The sequence below is a fragment of the Nerophis lumbriciformis genome, linkage group LG34 (assembly GCF_033978685.3).
Source record: "Nerophis lumbriciformis linkage group LG34, RoL_Nlum_v2.1, whole genome shotgun sequence".
Classification (NCBI taxonomy): Eukaryota; Metazoa; Chordata; class Actinopteri; order Syngnathiformes; family Syngnathidae; genus Nerophis; species Nerophis lumbriciformis.
In genome coordinates, this window is record NC_084581.2 from 26,030,920 (window position 1) to 26,052,552 (window position 21,633).

The 21,633-nt window shown below is 44.0% G+C and overlaps 1 protein-coding gene across 1 annotated transcript in view; it reads right to left on the reverse strand.

The window, feature by feature from the left end:
• Positions 1–20,959, reverse strand: part of ube2j1 (ubiquitin-conjugating enzyme E2, J1) — a 44,847-nt gene extending 23,888 nt beyond the window's left edge. Inside the window, exons 1-4 of the mRNA XM_061929533.2 lie at positions 20,605–20,959; positions 15,066–15,139; positions 13,197–13,328; positions 4,138–4,222 (exon numbers count right to left, since the gene is read on the reverse strand). Coding sequence (XP_061785517.1) covers positions 4,138–4,222; positions 13,197–13,328; positions 15,066–15,139; positions 20,605–20,635 — 322 coding nt within the window. The 5' untranslated portion in view covers positions 20,636–20,959. The remainder of the gene's footprint in view (positions 1–4,137; positions 4,223–13,196; positions 13,329–15,065; positions 15,140–20,604) is intronic.
• Between the last annotated feature and the right edge of the window lie 674 nt (positions 20,960–21,633).

A 21,633-nucleotide genomic window follows, 5' to 3' on the forward strand; every position in this document is an offset into this window, starting at 1 on the left:
TCTACAGAATAAATACTTCCTTCTTAATTTGTCGATGACATTTTACTCGGCACCATTTTGTCAACACGGGCCAGTCCAAGTTGGTCGTGTTGACCACACAAGAAAGCTGCAAGTCACAGTTTATCAGTGTCCTAACTGTTTATTTTGTGTAAGAACGATTGTCTGTGTTGCGTTGGTGTACTCACAGGGAGCTATGGAAACGTTTTAAATCAAGCTGTGTTTGGCTTATGACATAAATAAATATTAACGCTGAATTAGTAATCTTATTCTTGATTTTCATCTTATTCAATAATTATATCTAACCTACTTACAGTTTACAACCTCGTCAAATGACTTGAAATAATGTGTTAATTACAAAAACCATTATTTATTTAACATATAAACCTTAGGCCTAGGTCAGGCTGATTAGAAAAATAAGTACTAACCAATTATACTGCATAAGAAGGGACTCAAAAATAACTAACAAAAAATACATGTATACTGTATATAATTATGTTGTGCTAAAATTAATAAATTAAATTATTAATCCATCCATCCATTCTCTACCGCTTGTCCCTTTCGGAGTCGTAGGGGGTGCTGGAGCCTATCTCAGCTGCATTCGGGCGGGAGTAATAATGAATATGTTTAACTAAACTGTCAAAATAAAATAAAGTGAAAATCACGGTGGCACAGGGGTTAGTGCATGTGCCTCACAATACGAAGGTCCTGAGTAGTCCTGAGTTCAATCCCGGGCTCGGGATCTGTCTATGTGGAGTTTGCTTGTTCTCCCCGTGACTGTGTGGGTTCCCTCCGGGTACTCCGGCTTCCTCCTACCTCCAAAGACATGCACCTGGGGATAGGTTGATTGGCAACACTAAATTGGCCCTAGTGTGTGAATGTTGTCTGTCTATCTGTGTTGGCCCTGCGATGAGGTGGCGACTTGTCCAGGGTGTACACCGCCTTCCGCCCGAATGCAGCTGAGATAGGCGCCAGCACCCCCCGCGACCCCAAAAGGGATAAGCGGTAGAAAATGGATGGATGGATGAAAATACAGCTTCACCACTTAAGTTTCTTGAGTGCAAAAATGAAGACTTCTCTATGACTTTAGCTCTAGACTTCTTCTGTTTGATTCATATTGTCATTACTGCCACAAGTGGTAGAAAAGTTTATTATAATGAGGTACCGAAAAACAATATTTTTGGCAGCCCAACAATGGCATTATGGTTAAGAAACACTGTGCGATTTATCAGCAGTGTTGTATGTCTAGATACCGTATTTTTCGAAGTATAAGTCGCTCCGGAGTATAAGTCGCACCGGCCGAAAATGCATAATAAAGAAGGAAAAAAACATATATAAGTCGCACTGGAGTATAAGTCGCAGTTTTTGGGGAAATTTATTTGATTAAACCCAACACCAACAATAGACATTTGAAAGGCAATTTAAAATAAATAAAGAAAGAGCTAAATAGTGGTATATTTTACTGTAATGTGTTAATAATTTTGCACATAAGTTGCTCCTGAGTATAAGTCGCACCCCCGGGCCAAACTATGAAAAAAACTGCGACTTATAGTCCGAAAAATACGGTACATATTTCAACAGTGCACAGGGGCCAGGCATTCATTTGCATTGAAAAGGACAGCTTCCTCAAATAAACCGTTTTGCAGGCATACTCAAAAACGAAGTTAAAAATTTAACTATAGAGCAAAATTTAGACTAAATTTACACCAACGCATATCCAATACAAATCACCTACACCACAAGGAAAATTGTTAAATGTAAATTAGAATAATCATAGGTGTATCTTATCTTATTGTAATTGAACTTTTCATAGTTTTTATTTTCAGCTTTTGGAAAGAAACTCAATAGTCAAAACCTCATCTTTGGGTCATGGGCATGCAAAGTCATAAAACATTTCAAAATGCACTTGCATTGTTTTGTGACTCAGTTGAACAAAAAATCATTTTGTCACTGCAGTTTTCCTAAAAGTAATGTCCAAACATTGTCTCGTTTTCATGGACCCACTCTTGTGTATTATCTCGTCAATTGAGCGCATTGTCATACCTTTTTACAAACCCCGTTTCCATATGAGTAGGGACATTGTGTTAGATGTAAATATAAACGGAATACAATGATTTGCAAATCATTTTCAACCCATATTCAATTGAATGCACTACAAAGACAAGATATTTGATGTTCAAACTCATAAACTTTTTCTTTTTTTTGCAAATAATAATTAACTTAGAATTTCATGGCTGCAACATGTGCCAAAGTAGTTGGGAAAGGGCATGTTCACCACTGTGTTACATGGCCTTTCCTTTTAACAACACTCAGTAAACGTTTGGGAACCGGCCGAGTCATACCAAAGACTATAAAAATGGGACCCATTACCTCCCTGCTTGGCACTCAGCATCAAGGGTTGGAATTGGGGGTTAAATCACCAAAATGATTCCCGGGCGCGGCCACCGCTGCTGCCCACTGCTCCCCTCACCTCCCAGGGGGTGATCAAGGGTGATGGGTCAAATGCAGAGAATAATCTCGCCACACCTAGTGTGTGTGTGACAATCATTGGTACTTTAACTTTAACTTTAACTGAGAAGACACATTTTTTAAGCTTCTCAGGTGGAATTCTTTCCCATTCTTGCTTGATGTACAGCTTAAGTTGTTCAACAGTCAGGGGGTCTCCGTTGTGGTATTTTAGGCTTCATAATGCGCCACAAATGTTCAATGGGAGACAGGTCTGGACTACAGGCAGGCCAGTCTAGTACCCGCACTCTTTTACTATGAAGCCACGTTGATGTAACACGTGGCTTGGCATTGTCTTGCTGAAATAAGCAGGGGCGTCCATGGTAACGTTGCTTGGATGGCAACATATGTTGCTCCAAAACCTGTATGTACCTTTCAGCATTAATGGCGCCTTCACAGATGTGTTAGTTACCCATGTCTTGGGCACTAATACACCCCCATACCATCACAGATGCTGGCTTTTCAACTTTGCGCCTATAACAATCCGGATGGTTCTTTTCCTCTTTGGTCCGGAGGACACGACGTACACAGTTTCCAAAAACAATTTGAAATGTGGACTCGTCAGACCACAGAACACTTTTCCACTTTGTATCAGTCCATCTTAGATGAGCTCAGGCCCAGCGAAGCCGACGGCGTTTCTGGGTGTTGTTGATAAACGGTTTTCGCCTTCCATAGGAGAGTTTTAACTTGCACTTACAGATGTAGCAACCAACTGTAGTTACTGACAGTGGGTTTCTGAAGTGTTCCTGAGCCCATGTGGTGATATCCTTTACACACTGATGTCGCTTGTTGATGCAGTACAGCCTGAGGGATCGAAGGTCACGGGCTTAGCTGCTTACGTGCAGTGATTTCTGCAGATTCTCTGAACCCTTTGATGATATTACGGACCATGGATGGTGAAATCCCTAAATTCCTTGCAATACCAGGTTGAGAAAGGTTTTTCTTAAACTGTTCAACAATTTGCTCACGCATTTGTTGACAAAGTGGTGACCCTCGCCCCATCCTTGTTTGTGAATGACTGAGCATTTCATGGAATCTACTTTTATACCCAATCATGGCACCCACCTGTTCCCAATTTGCCTGTTCACCTGTGGGATGTTCCAAATAAGTCTTTGATGAGCATTCCTCAACTTTATCAGTATTTATTGCCACCTTTCCCAACTTCTTTGTCACGTGTTGCTGGCATCAAATTCTAAAGTTACCGTATTTTTCGGGCTCTAGTGTGATTTATATGTTTTTTCCTTCTTTATTATGCATTTTCGGCAGGTGCGACTTATACTCTGGTGCGACTTATACTCCGAAAATTACGGTAATGATTATTGGCTTAAAAAAAAAAGGTTTATCAGTTTGAACATCAAATATGTTGTCTTTGTAGCATATTCAACTGAATATGGGTTGAAAAGGATTTGCAAATCATTGTATTCTGTTTATATTTACATCTAACACCATTTCCCAACTTATATGGAAACTGGGTTTGTATTTATAGATTATTATGGCCATTAAGGGAATGAGATGCATTTTCCGCGAAAATAAGTGTTTCCCCAAATACGTGCCCCTGTTTCAGCTCAACACTACCTCATAGTATGTTTTTTAAACGCGCATGACCAACAGTTACTTGTGTCAGAGGAAACTTACTGCTCCATGAAGGCTGCCATGTCTCTGGATGGTGACCAGAAATGCTCAGACAAATCTTCTTCCCAACTTCAAATCTTCCATTTGGCTGCAGGTGAAACAAGAAAAAGAAACATATTGAATTAAGAGATTGCTGTGTTACTTAAATTTACCTGATTTTGTTAAGTATATAAAGTTTATTTTAAATTGCACTTCTGATCATTTCTTGTGCGTAACATTGTTGTTGTCATTTCTTACTTGCCACAGGAACCATTGTATTATTTAAATTAAAAGACACGACTTTATTATGCACACCAATATAGTTATGGTTGAGCAAGCATGCCTTGGGTTGGATTAACTTGGGTCTTTGTATCTTTCGGGCAGCGTGGCTCAGTTGGTAGAGCGGCTGTGGAAGCAACTTGAGGGTTCCAGGTTCGATCCCAGCTTCCGCCATCCTACTCACTGCAGGTGCGTCCTTGGGCAAGATACTTAGATACTTTACCCAACTGATCCCAGTGCCACCCACACTGGATTATATGGATATGGATATGGATCCTCCCATATCATGAAAACCATGGAGAGGTTGGTCCTGGAACAACTCCGCCCTACAGTCAAGCCCCACCTGGACCCACTCCAATTCGCCTACCAGCCCCAACTGGGAGTGGAGGACGCAGTCATCTACCTGCTAAACCGAGCCCACACCCACCTAGACAAGCCTGCGAGCAGTGTGAGGGTCATGTTTTTTGACTTCTCCAGTGCTTTTAATACCATACGGCCTGGACTACTGGGTGTGAAGTTGGAGACGATGCAGGTGGAGCCCCCCTTGGTGTCCTGGGTTGTTGATTACCTGACTGACAGACCACAGTACGTGCGACTGCAGGACTGTGTGTCTGACAGGCTGGTCAGCAACACCGGGGACCCGCAGGGTACAGTCCTCTCCCCCTTCCTCTTCACCATCTACACTACCGATTTCCACTATCAGTCAGAGTCCTGCCACCTTCAGAAGTTTTCTGATGACTCTGCGATAGTGGGTTGTATTGAGGATGATGACGATGAGGAATACAGGGCACTGGTGGAGGACTTTGTCACATGGTGTGGAAAGAACCACCTCCAGCTTAATGTGACAAAGACCAAGGAGCTGGTTGTGGACCTGGGAAGGAGGAGGAGTACTCCGGCGACCCCTGTTTAGGGGGGTCGATGTGGACATGGTTGAGGATTAAAAATACCTCGGTGTACACATGGACAACAAGCTGAATGGGTCAAAACGCTGAGGCACTCTACAAGAAGGGACAGAGCCACCTCTACTTCCTCAGGAGGCTAGGATCCTTTAACGTCTGTACAAAGATGTTGAAGATGTTCTACGAGTCGGTGGTGGCGGGCGCCTTCTTGTACGCCGTGGCCTGCTGGGGCAGCGGGCTGAGAGCGAGGGACGCAAACAGACTGGACAAGTTGGTAGAGAAGACCAGTAACGTGGTAGGAGTGGAGCTAGACTCTCTGGTGGTGGTGTCAGAGAGGAGAAGTCTAGCAAAACTCCTAGCCATTATGGACAACACCTCCCACCCACTACACTCGGACCTTGCGGGGAGAATTAGCACGTTCAGTGGAAGGCTCAGACTCCCAAAATGCAACACGGAACGACACAGGAGGTCCTTCATATCGACCGCCATCAGACTGTATAATGCATTCTGCCATCCTAGTCATGTCCGTTGTGTCCTTGGGCAAGACACTTCACCCCTTGCTCCTGATGGCTGCTGGTTAGCGCCTTGCATGGCAGCTCCCGCCATTAGTGTGTGAATGTGTGTGTGAATGGGTGAATGTGGAAATACTGTCAAAGCGCTTTGAGTACCTTGAAGGTAGAAAAGCGCTATATATGTATAACCCATATGTTCCTTGACTGCATTTAAATGTAGAGTATATGTAGAATATATTTATATTATGTATATATTATATATATAATATATTATATATATTATATTATTTATTATTATTACTGTCTATTGTGAGCGAACTGTGGTGCTGAATTTCCCCCAGGGATCAATAAAGGACTATCTATTCTATTCTATTAAATGTAACTTGGATAATGGGTTTCACAATGTAAAGCGCTCTGAGTCACTAGAGAAAAGTGCTATATAAATATATTGTATATCTTATATGAAATATGTTGCCTATGTTACGCTTGCGTGGCATTGTGATGCCGGAGGTCGTCTTTTCAAGATGCAGAGGGATGTCAGGAAGCGGATTGCAGGTGAGAATAAATGATTTATTCTAGTTGCAGAACAAAATATGCTGCGCAGTGCCCACGGCACGGAAAACAATAGGGTAGCCAAAAGATGCTAATATCAAAAATGCAGACTATGAGCGAAACTAAGAGCGTAACTTGTTGCATGGGAGCAAACAAGACCAACAGACCGAGTGAGGCCAGCTCATAAACTAAATAGCCCTCTGTTTAGTGCCCGGGCAACAGGTACGCGTCCGGAACACTAACCAGAGGCAGGTGACTGTAATCTGCCGTCATGGCAACAGAAACAAACAAACTCAAGAGGTGCTGAAAACACAAGTGACTTGAAAACAAACAGAATATGATCCAGGCAGCAGATCATAACAGTACTCCCCCCTTAAAGGACAGATTCCAGATGTCCCTTGGAAAAAATATAACCCAAAACACTAAAATACAGTTCAAGAGTCAAGGGAGGGTGGAGGGAGGACTTGGTGGTGGGTCGCCAGGCCAAGTGTCCCTGAATCCACCGGGGACGAGTCAGGTGGCGGCGGCAGCGACGGGCGACCACGGAGAGGCCACATTCGTGGCTGCCAAGAAGGTAGGCGTGAGTGGCGCCAGAAGTTCAGCAGCCGGAGAGTTCTACAACTACGTCTCGGGTGTCGCTGCTGTTTGCGCCACTGGCGTCCATACACAAACCGCCGAGAGCGCCGCTTGCGCAGCCAGACCACTCAAGGTCGCTGAGACGACGATGAGGGCGAGGAAGGTGGCGGCGCCCTGGAAAAGCCCACCGGAGACGAGGAGAGAGCAGACGTCGCCATGGAAGCAGGAGGAGTCGACGTCGCCGTGGAAGCAGGAGGAGTCGACATCGCCGTGGAAGCAGGAGGAGTCGACGTCGCCGTGGACGCAGGAGGAAGCGCCGGCGTGGGCGGAGCAGGTGGCTCGTCTGCCGGCGTGGGTGGAGCAGGCGGCTCGTCTGCCGGCGTGGGCGGAGCAGGCGGCTCGTCTGCCGGCGTGGGCGGAGCAGGCGGCTCATCTGCCGGCGTGGGCGGAGCCAGAGGCGGAGCAGGCGGCTTGTCTGTTGGCATGGGCGGAGTAAGAGGCGCAGGCGTCCGGGCTGTCGTTGTCGTGGAAGCAGGTGCTGGTGCGGAAACCAGCCTTGGGGTCGGTGCTGGTGCGGGAACCAGACTTGGAGTCGGTGCTGGTGCGGGAACCAGACTTGGAGTCGGTGCTGGAACCAGATTTGGAGTCGGTGCTGGTGTGGGAACCAGTCTTGGGACTTGCCGTGGTGGAGCTTGACGTGGTGGAGCTAGACTTGGACTTGGCGCTAGCTTAGGTGCAGGTGGAGGTGGCCTAGCTGGCGGTTGTGGCTTAGCAGGCCGAAAAACCGGTGGTGGCGGCCGGGCAGGAGGTTGCGGCTTAGCACGCCGAAGAACTGGTGGCGGTGGCCGGGCAGGAGGTTGCGGCTTAGCATGCCGAAGGACTGGTGGTGGCGGTCGGGCCGGAGGTTGCTGTCTGGCTGGGCGCAGCTGTGCCCTCCCACCAGCAAAGCACCCTACATTGGCCCCCCCTTAAGAAGCGGATCCCAGACACGTTCTGTGCAGTCTGGATCAGTGTTTAGGGGTGGGTGGGAGGAGGTGAGTAGGGGGGTAAACTCCTCCCCTTTTGATTGTCCAAATTGCCCATTAAACTCCCCAATATGGGACTGTCGAGGAGAGTCTTCAAAAGCCTCAATAGCAGGGGGAGTGTCCTCTGCCGCTTGGGATTGTTCCTCCAGTTTGAGTACCACTCATCCACCCAAGCCGGACTGTATTTCTCAAAGGGTGTCTCGGAAGATGACTGGGCTGGAACAGGAAGTAGAGAAGGCAGAGCAGCACGTGGCACAGCAGACAGAGGGGGCGGCGCCGGGCTTGGAGCAACAGCAGGCAGATAAGGTCTTGCAGGGCGTGGCAGTTCAGCTGGCAGGAACTGAGCCACCCCCGTAGTGAACTGTAGTGACGACCAGGAGGGAGAAAACATAGGAGTGGGCGGAGCTTGAGCCATAGGGGGTGGGGCCAAAGTAATTGGGGGCTGAGCTTGAAAGTCAGAAGGTGAGTGGGACTGACTAGACCTAGAATTAACAAAAATGTCCTGATAGTGTTTAATTGTCGAATTAAAGTCATTAGGAAGTGGCTGACAGTAAGAATTAACAGAATGCAAAAAAATGTCTTTGTCTATGACGTCATCAAAAGTGGACGGGGGCGTGTCATTAGGGAGCGCCAACGGGATGACGTCATAGCTGCAGTCCCAGTGATTGACAGGCCAGCCGTAGAAATCTTTGAAAATGTGGTCATTATAATTACCAACTATTTGAGGAGAATCCTGGGCTGCTTGTAGCTGGCTGTGCTCCGGAGGGAAAAGTTGTGGGATAGGTGCGTCTTTGCCGCGAGCCGAAGTCTTCTTGGCTGACTTCCGCTTTCGCTGACGTGTTCGGGCTGGCTGTGAGCGTACATCCCCGGGCCAGATGGAGTCGATTTGGACCAACAAACCGTCAGGCCCCCACAAAAGGTCTTCGCGCTCCATCGCCTTTAAGACCAGCCACGTCCCGTAGCCGGAATCCTCCACGCCCTCTTCGAAAAGACTGTTTGCTGTTGGTCTTCTGTTACGCTTGCGTGGCATTGTGATGCCGGAGGTCGTCTTTTCAAGATGCAGAGGGATGTCAGGAAGCGGCTTGCAGGTGAGAATAAATGATTTATTCTAGTTGCAGAACAAAATATGCTGCGCAGTGCCCACGGCACGGAAAACAAAAGGGTAGCCAAAAGATGCTAATATCAAAAATGCAGACTATGAGCGAAACCAAGAGCGTAACTTGTTGCATGGGAGCAAACAAGACCAACAGACCGAGTGAGGTCAGCTCATAAACTAAATAGCCCTCTGATTAGTGCCCGGGCAACAGGTGCGCGTCCGGAACACTAACCAGAGGCAGGTGACTGTAATCTGCCGTCATGGCAACAGAAACAAACAAACTCAAGAGGTGCTGAAAACACAAGTGACTTGAAAACAAACAGAATATGATCCGGGCAGCGGATCATAACAGCCTATCATTAAGAACTTACCAAGTGCAAATGTCTCAATCAACATATTCTTGTCTCAAGGTGCCACACATTAGAACAATATGCAATAATTTACTTAAAAAAACATTTGGCTTTATACAGACAGATTTAGAGCTTTTGACTACATAATGCTCTTTAACTGAAGAAATAATCAATAAAAACTAGACAATGTTTGTAATGTAATGGTGTCATAATCCATCCATGCGTCCATCATTTTCTTCAGCTTATCCGGGATCGGGTCGCGGTGGCAGCAGCCTAAGCAGAGAAGCCCAGACTTCCCACACCCCAGCCACTTCGTCCAGCTCCTCCCGGGGGATCCCGATGTGTTCCCAAGACATAGTCTTCCCAACGTGTTCTGGGTCTTCCCCATGGCCTCATACCTGTCGGACGTGCCCTAAACACCGCCCCAGGGAGGCGTCCGGGTGGAATTCCTGACCAGATGCCTGGACCAACTTATCTGGCTCCTCTCGATGCGGAGGAGCAGCGGCTTTACTTTGAACTTCTCCTGAAGGACAGATCTTCTTACCCTATCTCTAAGGGAGAGCCCCACCACCCGACGGAGGAAAGCAGCTTGTACCGTGATCTTGTTCTTTCGGTCATAACCCAAAACTCATGACCATAGGTGAGGATGGGAACATAGATCAACCAGTAAATTGAGAGCTTTGCCTTCCGGTTCGGCTCCTTCTTTACCACGATACAGTGTCCGTATTACTGAAGACGCTGCACCGATCCGCCTGTTGATCTCACGATCTCTTCCCTCAATCGTGAACAAGACGGCGAGGTACTTGAACTCCTCCACTTGGGGCAAGATCTCTTCCCCAACCCGGAGATGGCACTCCACCCTTTTCCGGGTGAGAACCAGGGACTCGGACTTGGAGGTGTTGATTCTTATCCCAGTTGCTTCACACTCGGCTGCAAACCGATCAAGTGAGAGCTAAAGATCCTGGCCAGATGAAGCCATCAGGACCACATCGTCTGCAAAAAGCAGAGACCCAATCCTGCAGCCACCAAACCAGATCCCCTCAACGCCCTGACTGTGCCTAGAAATTCTGTCCTTAAAAAGTTATGAACAGAATTGGTGACAAAGGGCAGCCCTGGCGGAGTCCAACCCTCACTGAAAACGGGTCCGACTTCCTGCCGGCAATGCGGACCAAGCTCTGACACTGATCATACAGGGAGCGGACCGCCACAATCACACATACGACTCTCTGAGCACTCCCCACATGACTTCTTAAGGGACACGGTCAAATGTATTCTCCAAGTCCACAAAGCACATGTAGACTGGTTGGGCAAACTCCCATGCAACCCTCAAGAACCCTGCCAAGAGTATAGAGCTGATCCACAGTTCCACAACCAGGCCTTCCTCATAGGAAGACGTGTGGTGGGATTAAGGATGTCTTCGAAGTATTTTGCCTCCGCGACCACCGAAGCCGCACACTGCTTGGCCTGTCGGTACTTGTCCACTGCCTCCGGAGTCCCATGAGCCAAAAGGACCCAATAGGACTCTTTCTTCAGCTTGACGGCATCCCTGGTGGGACACCAGCAAGTTCTAGAATTACCACAACGACAGGCACCAACCACCTTGCGGCTACAGCTCCAATCGGCCGCCTCGACAATAGAGGTACGGAACATGGTCCACTCAGACTCAATATCCAGTGCATCCCTCGTGACATGTTCAAAGTTCTTCCGGAAGTGGTAATTGAAATTCTCTCTGACAAGAGACTCTGCTGGACGTTCCAAGTAGACCCTCACAATGCGTTTGGGCCTGCCAGGTCTGTCCGATATCCTCCCCCTCCTTCGGAGCCAACTCACCACCATGGTGAGAGGAAGAAAGCTCCCCCCTTTCTTCACCCGAATGTCCAAAACATGAGACCGCAAATCCGATGACAACTACAAAGTCGATCATGGAACTGCGGCCAAGGGTGTCCTGGTGCCAAGTGCACATATGGACACCCTTATGTTTGAACATTGTGTTTGTTATGGACAATCTGGCACAAGCACAAAAGTCCAATAACACAACACCACTTGGGTTCAGATCCGGGCAGCCATTCTTCCCAATCACGCCTCTCCAGGTTTCACTGTCGTTGTCAACATGAGCGTTGAAGTCACCCAGAAGAACAAGGGAATCATCTGAGGGAGCACTCTCCAGTACTCCCTCGAGGGAATCCAAAAAGGGTGGGTGCTTTGAGCTGCTGTTTGGTGCATAAGCACAAACAACAGTCAGGACCCGTCCCCCCACTCGAAGGCGGAGGGAAGCTACCCTCTCGTCTACTGGTTTAAAGTCCAACGTGCAGGCTTTGAGCTGGGGACAACAAGAATTGCCACCCCAGCCTGTCGCCTCTCACTGCGTGCAACGCCAGAGTGGAAGAGAGTCCAAACCCTCTCAAGAGAACTGGTTCCAGAGCCCTGGCTGTGCGTTGAAGTGAGTCCGACAATATCCAGCTGGAATTTCTCCACCTCGCGCACCAGCTCAGGCTCCTTCCCCCCCTGCGAGGTGACGTTCCACATCCAAAAAGCTAGCTTATGTAGCCGAGGATCTGACCGCCAAGTGCCCTGCCTTTGGCTGCCTCCCAGCTCACATTGCACCCAACCTCTATGGCCCCTCACATGAGTGGTGAGCCCATTGGAGGGGGGGCCCACGTTGCCTCTTCGGGCTGGACCCACGTTGCCTCTTTGGGCTGTGCCCGGCTGGACCCCATTGGGACAGGCCCAGCCACCAGGCGCTCGCCATTGTGCCCCACCTCCGGACCTGGCTCCAGAAGGGGGGCCCCTGTTACCCACATCCGGGCGAGTGAAATCTGAGTCTTTGTTTTTTGTTTTTTTTTCGAGGTCTTCGAGTTGCTCATTGTCTGATCCCTCACCTAGGACCTGTTAGTCTTGGGAGACCCTACCAGGGGGCATAGAAGCCCCCGGACAACATAACTCCTACGGTCAACTCCTAGGTCAACTCCTCTACCAGGATAAAGTGGCAGCTCAGAAAGGAGTGTTGTCATAATATATAATAATATAATAATCCAAGTAACCAATAAAAAGGATATACACATGTATTTCTCATTACTGTAGAATTATTTACCATTCTACTGTATTTGGAAGGTAAATAACTTTGTTATCCTAAATCCCTATATCTCCACAATGGGACAGTTGGCTTTATAATCTTATAGTTTTCCCCTTATTTTTGTTACTTTGCGGTTCTTCTCAATGGCGAGTCGAGAAACTTTCCGTACTGTGAGTGTATAAAGCTAGAACCCTGCTTTAGTCTCCACCGAGACAAAAATTGTGAATGAGTGAGAAGAGGAGTCACTCTGTCAAGTTAATTCTACAGTTTATTCTGATTGGCAAACATGTCTGTAACATAAATGCCGGTGACAGCGGAGGGGAGAAAAAACTCAGTCTCTTGCCGTTATTTACCACACTAATTAAAACCTTGATGTCGATTCGATTACGATTAACCATGCAGCCCTAAAGTACACCCTAATAACAGTATATTCAAAACTAGTTTGACTGGCCTGCTACAGATGCCATACAACAGTAAAAATATAAGACATATTTGCACTTAATCTGAAAATAAATAAATAGAAACTAAACAAAAAAAAGTCTCCGTCCGAAAAAGGGTAGTCTGATGGCAAACACATATTTGCTCTGAATAATGTGGTAAAACTAGAATTGGCGGTAGATTCACTCACTTCCAATCCTTTTCCACACTTTGATCCTGTGATTTTGCATATTTTTGCTACGCTCTGTATGGTGATAAGGTCCTTGGAATTAGCGTGTCTTACCGTAAGAAGGATGATGCTGGGAGGCTTCATCGGATACTCCGGGGGAAGCACAATCCTGCCATGGTAAACTCCACCATCAAAATCTGAATCCGGGGGACCACGTACGGAAAAATGCCACTCAAAAAGGTTATCCTAAAAGGTGTAGGAAAGGTTGATTAAGTTAAGAACATGCTACCTCAATATTAATCTGTAGAGACCCTACATGCAGTGATAACAAATGTTGTTGAGACATTTAATTTTATTTGCATTTATGCAATGGAAACCATTTAGATTGCCATCACTCGGATTGGCAGAATTGTGTCGACATAACCAAGAATAGCAATTGTTTTCACATTTACTTTACTTACAGTGGTCGAAATGTGGATATGAACATTTATAAAGCAACTTTCGCCCACGCACAAGACCATTTTGCATGCGCACATGCTCCATTACTATATCGACTTTGCATTATTTAACTTAGTTTCACTTCCATAGAGTCCTCGACATACATCAAAGATCACACCACTGTTATTTAATGGCGACAGTTGTTGACACTTGCACAACAATGCTTCCCTTGTCTCACTAGAGTCGAACAAGCACGACTAACGAGCAGCCATCGTGCTAAATAGAGTCTGGGGACACTCTGGCTACAGAGTGCCAACACCGACAAGACATATCCCCATTGGATACCAAGCACCCTCTCCATCTGAGCATGCGTTTGAATCCAAGCAATGCGGACATGTCATTTTTAAATGTAAAAGAACTGTTTCACGTGAGTACAATCGTTACACTGAAAAACTACCTCTCAGCATGTGTTCAAGAGCGCATCGCTGCTATTAGATGACTACAGGTGTGGACAATATTGGAGACTAGGGTTGTATGGTATAACAGTACTAATAAAGTACTAATTGATTGAAATCGGTACTATACTGCCTTTGAAAAGTACCGATACTGTTCTTTCATCTGAATGCTGGTGCGGCGGTGACAACAGAGCCGAGGCGCATGATGTTGAGTGTGTCAAAACGCACACACAAAGTACATACAAGCAATAACATCTTGGAGAGGAAGAATGGCAAAAAAACTAAAATTCTACTGGTTATTAAAGAGGGTGTGTGAAGTGCAATATGGAGGTATTTGGGCTTCAAAACCAACAATAAAGGTGACGCTTTAAACAAGTGTGGCAGTTAGTATTACCACCTTTGCTTCAAACTTAAGTAAACATCTAAATAACAAGCATTCAGATCTGCACAAGGAGTTATAAAGATTGACCGGATAAAAGATTATCTTAATGATTAATTTGGCCATAATCGTGCAGCTCTATGTATAAGATTTATGGACACTATTTGTATTTATATGGACAAAAAGTGCAGTTACATCTTATGGCCATCAGGTGCCGTCTTGCAAAATTCTTACATTTTTGTTATGTGTTTATCTCTTATGTCCATTAGGTGCTATCTTGCACAATTTCCACATTTATTTAATTTAATTATGTTATTATTTTGTTTCTGCCATATTACTTTGTGTATAATGCTTGTGTTGTTTTCATGTGCACATTCAAGTTTTACTTGAGGTACAATTACAGTGTTCTTATCTATAGTAATGTTTATTCTTCAAAGGATTTCATTTTGAATGTGTTTGTGTTTTTTCAATAAAACTTGGTTAAAAGATTTCAGTATAAGTACATTTAGAAAATTCTGAGCACATTTAAAAATATTGCGATAACAATGATAACCGTGATACATTTTGTCACAATAACCAGGATAAGACATTTTCATACCGTGACATCCCTAATCGAGGTACTACTGTAGGTAATTGTTTCTTCAGTTGCCCAAGTGTACATACAGTACGTCTAAAAGCTTGAAGAAACAGAATGTGCTATCATGAACTTACTTCCAATGGTTGGGCATGGTAGTGTTCTGTGGGATCTCTCAATTCAGCAGCTTCTTTCATCAATCGCTTTACCGCTAGGCAGATAAAGCAAGACACATGAAAGTCAGTTTTGGTCAACATTTTTGGTTTCCTCTGCCCTACTAAAATAGTATTACAATGATGAAGGCTTCGGACGATTCTGGGAAGCATGATTTGATTTGCCTATACAATCTTTTCTCTGAGCTGGATATAAATCTGCACAAGTTTTTTCTTTCCAATGAAAATAGTATGCTTGGATGCCATTTCCAATGAGATCTCGAATAAGTAGGGAAAGAAGAATGCAAAATTCAGATTTTTTTCATGTTTGATTTCAGATTGGGGCTGCACAGTTTTAAGAAAAAAACCTACCGGGTAATTGCGATTTTTCTCTCCAGGATTGCGATTCGATTTGCGATTTTTATATTTTATACATAAAAACGCATAAAACTAAAGATGACAAGACATGTTACTTTTAGACATGTTCCTTGATACAAGAATCAACATAGTCTTGTCTTTAGGTGCCACATAGAACAATACGCAATAAATTACTTTTGAAAATATTTGGCTTTATACAGACAGACTCAGAGATTTTGTCTACACCCCACTCTTAAACTGAAGATATACATACAGACACACATAGGTATGTGTATGTATACAGGTAAAAGCCAGTAAATTAGAATATTTTGAAAAACTTGATTTATTTCAGTAATTGCATTCAAAAGGTGTAACTTGTACATTATATTTATTCATTGCACACAGACTGATGCATTCAAATGTTTATTTCATTTAATTTTGATGATTTGAAGTGGCAACAAATGAAAATCCAAAATTCCGTGTGTCACAAAATTAGAATATTACTTAAGGCTAATACAAAAAAGAGATTTTTTAGAAATGTTGGCCAACTGAAAAGTATGAAAATGAAAAATATGAACATGTACAATACTCAATACTTGGTTGGAGCTCCTTTTGCCTCAATTACTGCGTTAATGCGGCGTGGCATGGAGTCGATGAGTTTCTGGCACTGCTCAGGTGTTATGAGAGCCCAGGTTGCTCTGATAGTGGCCTTCAACTCTTCTGCGTTTTTGGGTCTGGCATTCTGCATCTTCCTTTTCACAATACCCCACAGATTTTCTATGGGGCTAAGGTCAGGGGAGTTGGCGGGCCAATTTAGAACAGAAATACCATGGTCCGTAAACCAGGCACGGGTAGATTTTGCGCTGTGTGCAGGCGCAAAGTCCTGTTGGAACTTGAAATCTCCATCTCCATAGAGCAGGTCAGCAGCAGGAAGCATGAAGTGCTCTAAAACTTGCTGGTAGACGGCTGCGTTGACCCTGGATCTCAGGAAGCAGAGTGGACCGACACCAGCAGATGACATGGCACCCCAAACCATCACTGATGGTGGAAACTTTACACTAGACTTCAGGCAACGTGGATCCTCTGCCTCTCCTGTCTTCCTCCAGACTCTGGGACCTCGATTTCCAAAGGAAATGCAAACCAAACCAACCATGTCATCTGCTGGTGTCGGTCCACTCTGTTTCCTGAGATCCAGGGTCAACGCAGCCGTCTACCAGCAAGTTTTAGAGCACTTCATGCTTCCTGCTGCTGACCTGCTCTATGGAGATGGAGATTTCAAGTTCCAACAGGACTTGGCGCCTGCACACAGCGCAAAATCTACCCGTGCCTGGTTTACGGACCATGGTATTTCTGTTCTAAATTGGCCCGCCAACTCCCCTGACCTTAGCCCCATAGAAAATCTGTGGGGTATTGTGAAAAGGAAGATGCAGAATGCCAGACCCAAAAACGCAGAAGAGTTGAAGGCCACTATCAGAGCAACCTGGGCTCTCATAACACCTGAGCAGTGCCAGAAACTCATCGACTCCATGCCACGCCGCATTAACGCAGTAATTGAGGCAAAAGGAGCTCCAACCAAGTATTGAGTATTGTACATGCTCATATTTTTCATTTTCATACTTTTCAGTTGGCCAACATTTCTAAAAATCCCTTTTTTGTATTAGCCTTAAGTAATATTCTAATTTTGTGACACACGGAATTTTGGATTTTCATTTGTTGCCACTTCAAATCATCAAAATGAAATGAAATAAACATTTGAATGCATCAGTCTGTGTGCAATGAATAAATATAATGTACAAGTTACACCTTTTGAATGCAATTACTGAAATAAATCAAGTTTTTCAAAATATTCTAATTTACTGGCTTTTACCTGTATATACAGTACAGGCTAAAAGTTTGGACACACCTTCTCCTCATTCAATGCGTTTTCTTTATTTTCATGACTATTTACATTGTAGATTGTCACTGAAGGCATCAAAACTATAAATGTGGAGTTATGTACCGGTACTTAACAAAAAAAGGTGAAGTAACTGAAAACAGGTTTTATATTCTAGTTTGTTCAAAATAGCCACCCTTTGCTCTGATTATTGCTTTGCACACTCTTGACATTCTCTCGATGAGCTTCAAGCACGCACACCTGTGAAATGAAAATCATTTCAGGTGACTACCTCTTGACGCTCATCGAGAGAATGCCAAGAGTGTGCGAAAAAGTAATCAGAGCAAAGGGTGGCTATTTTGAAGAAACTAGAATATAAAACATCCATCCATCCATCCATTTTCTACCGCTTGTCCCTTTTGGGGTCGCTGCATGTTTTCAGTTATTTCCCCTTTTTTGGTTAAGTACATAACTCCACATGTGTTCATTGAATGGAAAATGGGTTAAACTTGTATAGCGCTTTTCTATCTTCAAGGTACTCAAAGCGCATTGACACTATTTCCACATTCACACACTGATGGCGGGAGCTGCCATGCCTAACCACGACCCATCAGGAGCAAGGGTGAAGTGTTTTGCTCAAGGACACAACGGACGTGACGAGGCTGGTAGAAGGTGGGGATCGAACCGGGAACCCTCAGGTTGCTGGCACGCCCACTCTCCAAACCACGCCATGCCGTCCCTAGTCGTTCATAGATTTGATGTCTTCAGTGACAATCTACAATCTAAATAGTCATGAAAATTAAAAAAACACATTGAATGAGGTGTGTCCAAACTTTTGGCCTGTACTGTATATAGATATATTACTTATACTCATCTTTTTCTTGAGCACACAAATCACGTAGCTCGCCCAAAGACGACTTAAAACTCATATTCCGGTCACATTTCTGTTTAGATTGCAGCCACATTTGAAAGAATCGGATTCCAGTCGTATATGGACTACCTCGTGGTATGACCCAAATCTGATGCTAAAAGATCAGATTTGAAGCACTTTGGAGCGTTAAAACTGGCAAAAAATATTCAATCTGTGTCACTTGAGGGCGGAAAAAATCTGATTTTGTGTGCATTGTAAAGGGCCATAGTTTAGTTGCCACAATATAGGCGAGGATTGCGGACATAGAAGTGGCTTTGCAATGTGGACAGAAATTAGCCGCTAACGAGAATGCTACAGTACGTGGAGGACGCGTTTGTTTGCGTGTCACTGTAAAATAATGCGGACACAGTTTGAATGTGTAATCAACATATAAAGATAGTATTAAAAGCTCTATCGTTGAACAAATTCATATCATTAATATTGTACGTCTATATAGCACAACCTTAATATGTACGAATACTTTCGGAGTATATACATACATATATTTATGTATGTGTATGTATGTATACAATGCATATACAGTACAGGCCAAAAGTTTGGACACACCTTCTCCTCATTTGATGTGTTTTCTCTATTTTCATGATTATTTACATCGCAGATTGTCACTGAAGGCATCAAAACTATGAATGAACACATGTAAAGTTACTATGTACTTAACAAAAAAAAGTGAAATAACTGAAAACATGTTTTGTATCCTAGTTTCTTCAAAAAGCCACCCTTTGCTCTGATTACTGCTTTGTACACTCTTGGCATTCTCTCGATGAACTTTAAGCACACCTGTGAATTGAAAACCATTTCAGGTGACTACCTCCTGAAGCTCAGCAAGAGAATGCCAAGAGTGTGCAAAGCAGTAATCAGAGCAAAGGGTGGCTATTTTGAAAAAACTAGAATACAAAACATGTTTTCAGTTATTTCACCTTTTTTTAGTTAGGAACATAACTGTGTTCATTCATAATTTTAATGCCTTCAGTGACAACCTACGGACGGCGTGGCGCAGTGGGAGAGTGGCCGTGCGCAACCCGAGGGTCCCTGGTTCAATCCCCACCTAGTACCAACCTCGTCATGTCCGTTGTGTCCTGAGCAAGACACTTCACCCTTGCTCCTGATGGGTGCTGGTTAGCGCCTTGCATGGCAGCTCCCTCCATCAGTGTGTGAATGTGTGTGTGAATGGGTAAATGTGGAAGTAGTGTCAAAGCGCTTTGAGTACCTTGAAGGTAGAAAAGCGCTATACAAGTACAACCCATTTATCATTATTTATTTAAAGTCATGAAAACGCATTAAATGAGGTGTGTCCAAACTTTTGGCCTGTACTGTAAATCATGATCATAAATTGATAAGTTAATTTTATTTTTGATTAAATTTCCCTAAATATATAAAAGTATTCATCATATTCTCTTAATGTCATATTGTAGAGCAACGATGTGCATTTGTGTTACACGCATATCACTGTCGGACAGTGCTCCAGTATGCGCCAATTTAGAAGTTGCGTTAATTTGCATTCTGACGCACAGTCATAGTAAATAAATAAAGACAACGTGAGAAAGTGTGTCCAAACTTTTGGCCTGTATTGTACATATATAGAGATCTCACAATGGTAGTATTGATCAGATATTAACGATACTATCCTTTCAGGGATAACAATATTTGAATTGACTTGCTGACCTCTCACTCAGTTGTTATATTAAGACAGAGATGAAGAGACAAGGAAATATAAAGTTCTACATAAACTTTTTGAGGGAAACAGGCTTTGTTTAGCATCTCGTTCTACATTCATTTCAGAAGGTGGCGGTAATGAGCATCAAAAGTTGCTTTCCAACTGACAAACAAGAATAATAAAACGAGCAATAGTGGAAACTCGGCTATTTCCGTGACCAAAACATTTTAAAGGAGACATAATTAAATGAATAAGATCAAATCAAAACAGGTTAGCATCTTGCTCCACACTGCATTTCAGAAGGTGACAGAAATGCACACCAAGCCTGCAATAAACTAAAGAAAATTGCACACAATCTTGCAAACTTTCTTTTTTTTTTAACCAATCTTGCAACTTATCAATAAAGAAAGTGAAATAAGACGCCACGACATATAGCATTTACCATGACCATTAACACAAGCAACAAAACACATTTTGACCTCAGGCCCACTTGAATCCTATCCGATGCTAAGACAACAATTGATGTCATTATTCGCATCTAGTGGGGACAACACAATGTAACACATATTCAAAATATATAACTATAAAATTGCACTTTAAAGACACATTTCTTTTGTCATCCATCGTCAACATGATAACTATAATACTCCACTGGGTACAGTGCACTAGCACATTCGATGAAGGTGGAAAATAATGTTTGTCACCTTACCTGGACTCTTTAGGTTATATTTATTTTCCATTATAGACAACTTTAAGCGCTCGAAAGATAATGAGATAATATAGTTGTAGCTGTGGTCTAATACGACGTTAACGAGCGCTCCACTACGTTAGCTTAAGTTAGCTCTGTGGTTAATATAGTCGAGTCTTCAGTTCTAAGCAGGCTAGCAGGACGTCTGCTCAAACTCTCTCTGCGGACCTTTCGCTCGGACCTGGGTGACGATATGTCTGAATCCAGGTGTCAAAAAGTGATATCTTAAGAATTCGTTTCGATTTCGGCTAATTGTAGATATGTAAACAGGAAGTAACCGACTGAGGCTGATGACGTGTCGACTGAGGCTGATGACGTGTCGGCGGCCAGCGAATCCGCTCTCTGGAACAACTCTTTGAAGAGAATGCTAAACTGCGCACTTCCTGGTTAGGGGAAGTAACAGTTTAGAGCAGGGAGTAAATGTAGGAATTTGCTTCTATATTTCATTATTAATTATATACATTGTTTAAAGTAGACTTTAAAGAACAATTTTACTGTAAAAACTTTACATTTAGTAAATTTGACTGTAAAATATAGTGGGTTTTTTCCCTTCAACATTTTACGGTAAATGGAATAACAGTACCACTTTTATGTGTGGGGGGGGGGTGGTTTAAAGGAAAAATCTGGCAGCTTCGTTGCCAGATTTTTTTTTGTTAAATTGACATTGGTTTTTACAACATTATATTGTTCATGGAAAAACAGTACAAGTTATGTTGTATGTTTATACAGTCTGGATCAAGAATGGCCATGGTGAGTCACCCTTTTCAAGGACAGAAAATAACTTGAATATTGCAACATAATCATACTTGCCAACCCTCCCGGATTTTCCGGGAGACTCCCGAAATTCAGCACCTCTCCCGAAAACCTCCCAGGACAAATTTTCTCCCGAAAATCTCCCGAAATCCAGGCGAAGCTGGAGGCCACGCCCCCTCCAGCTCCATGCGGACCTGAGTGACGTGTCGACAGCCTGTTTTCACGTCCGCTTTCCCA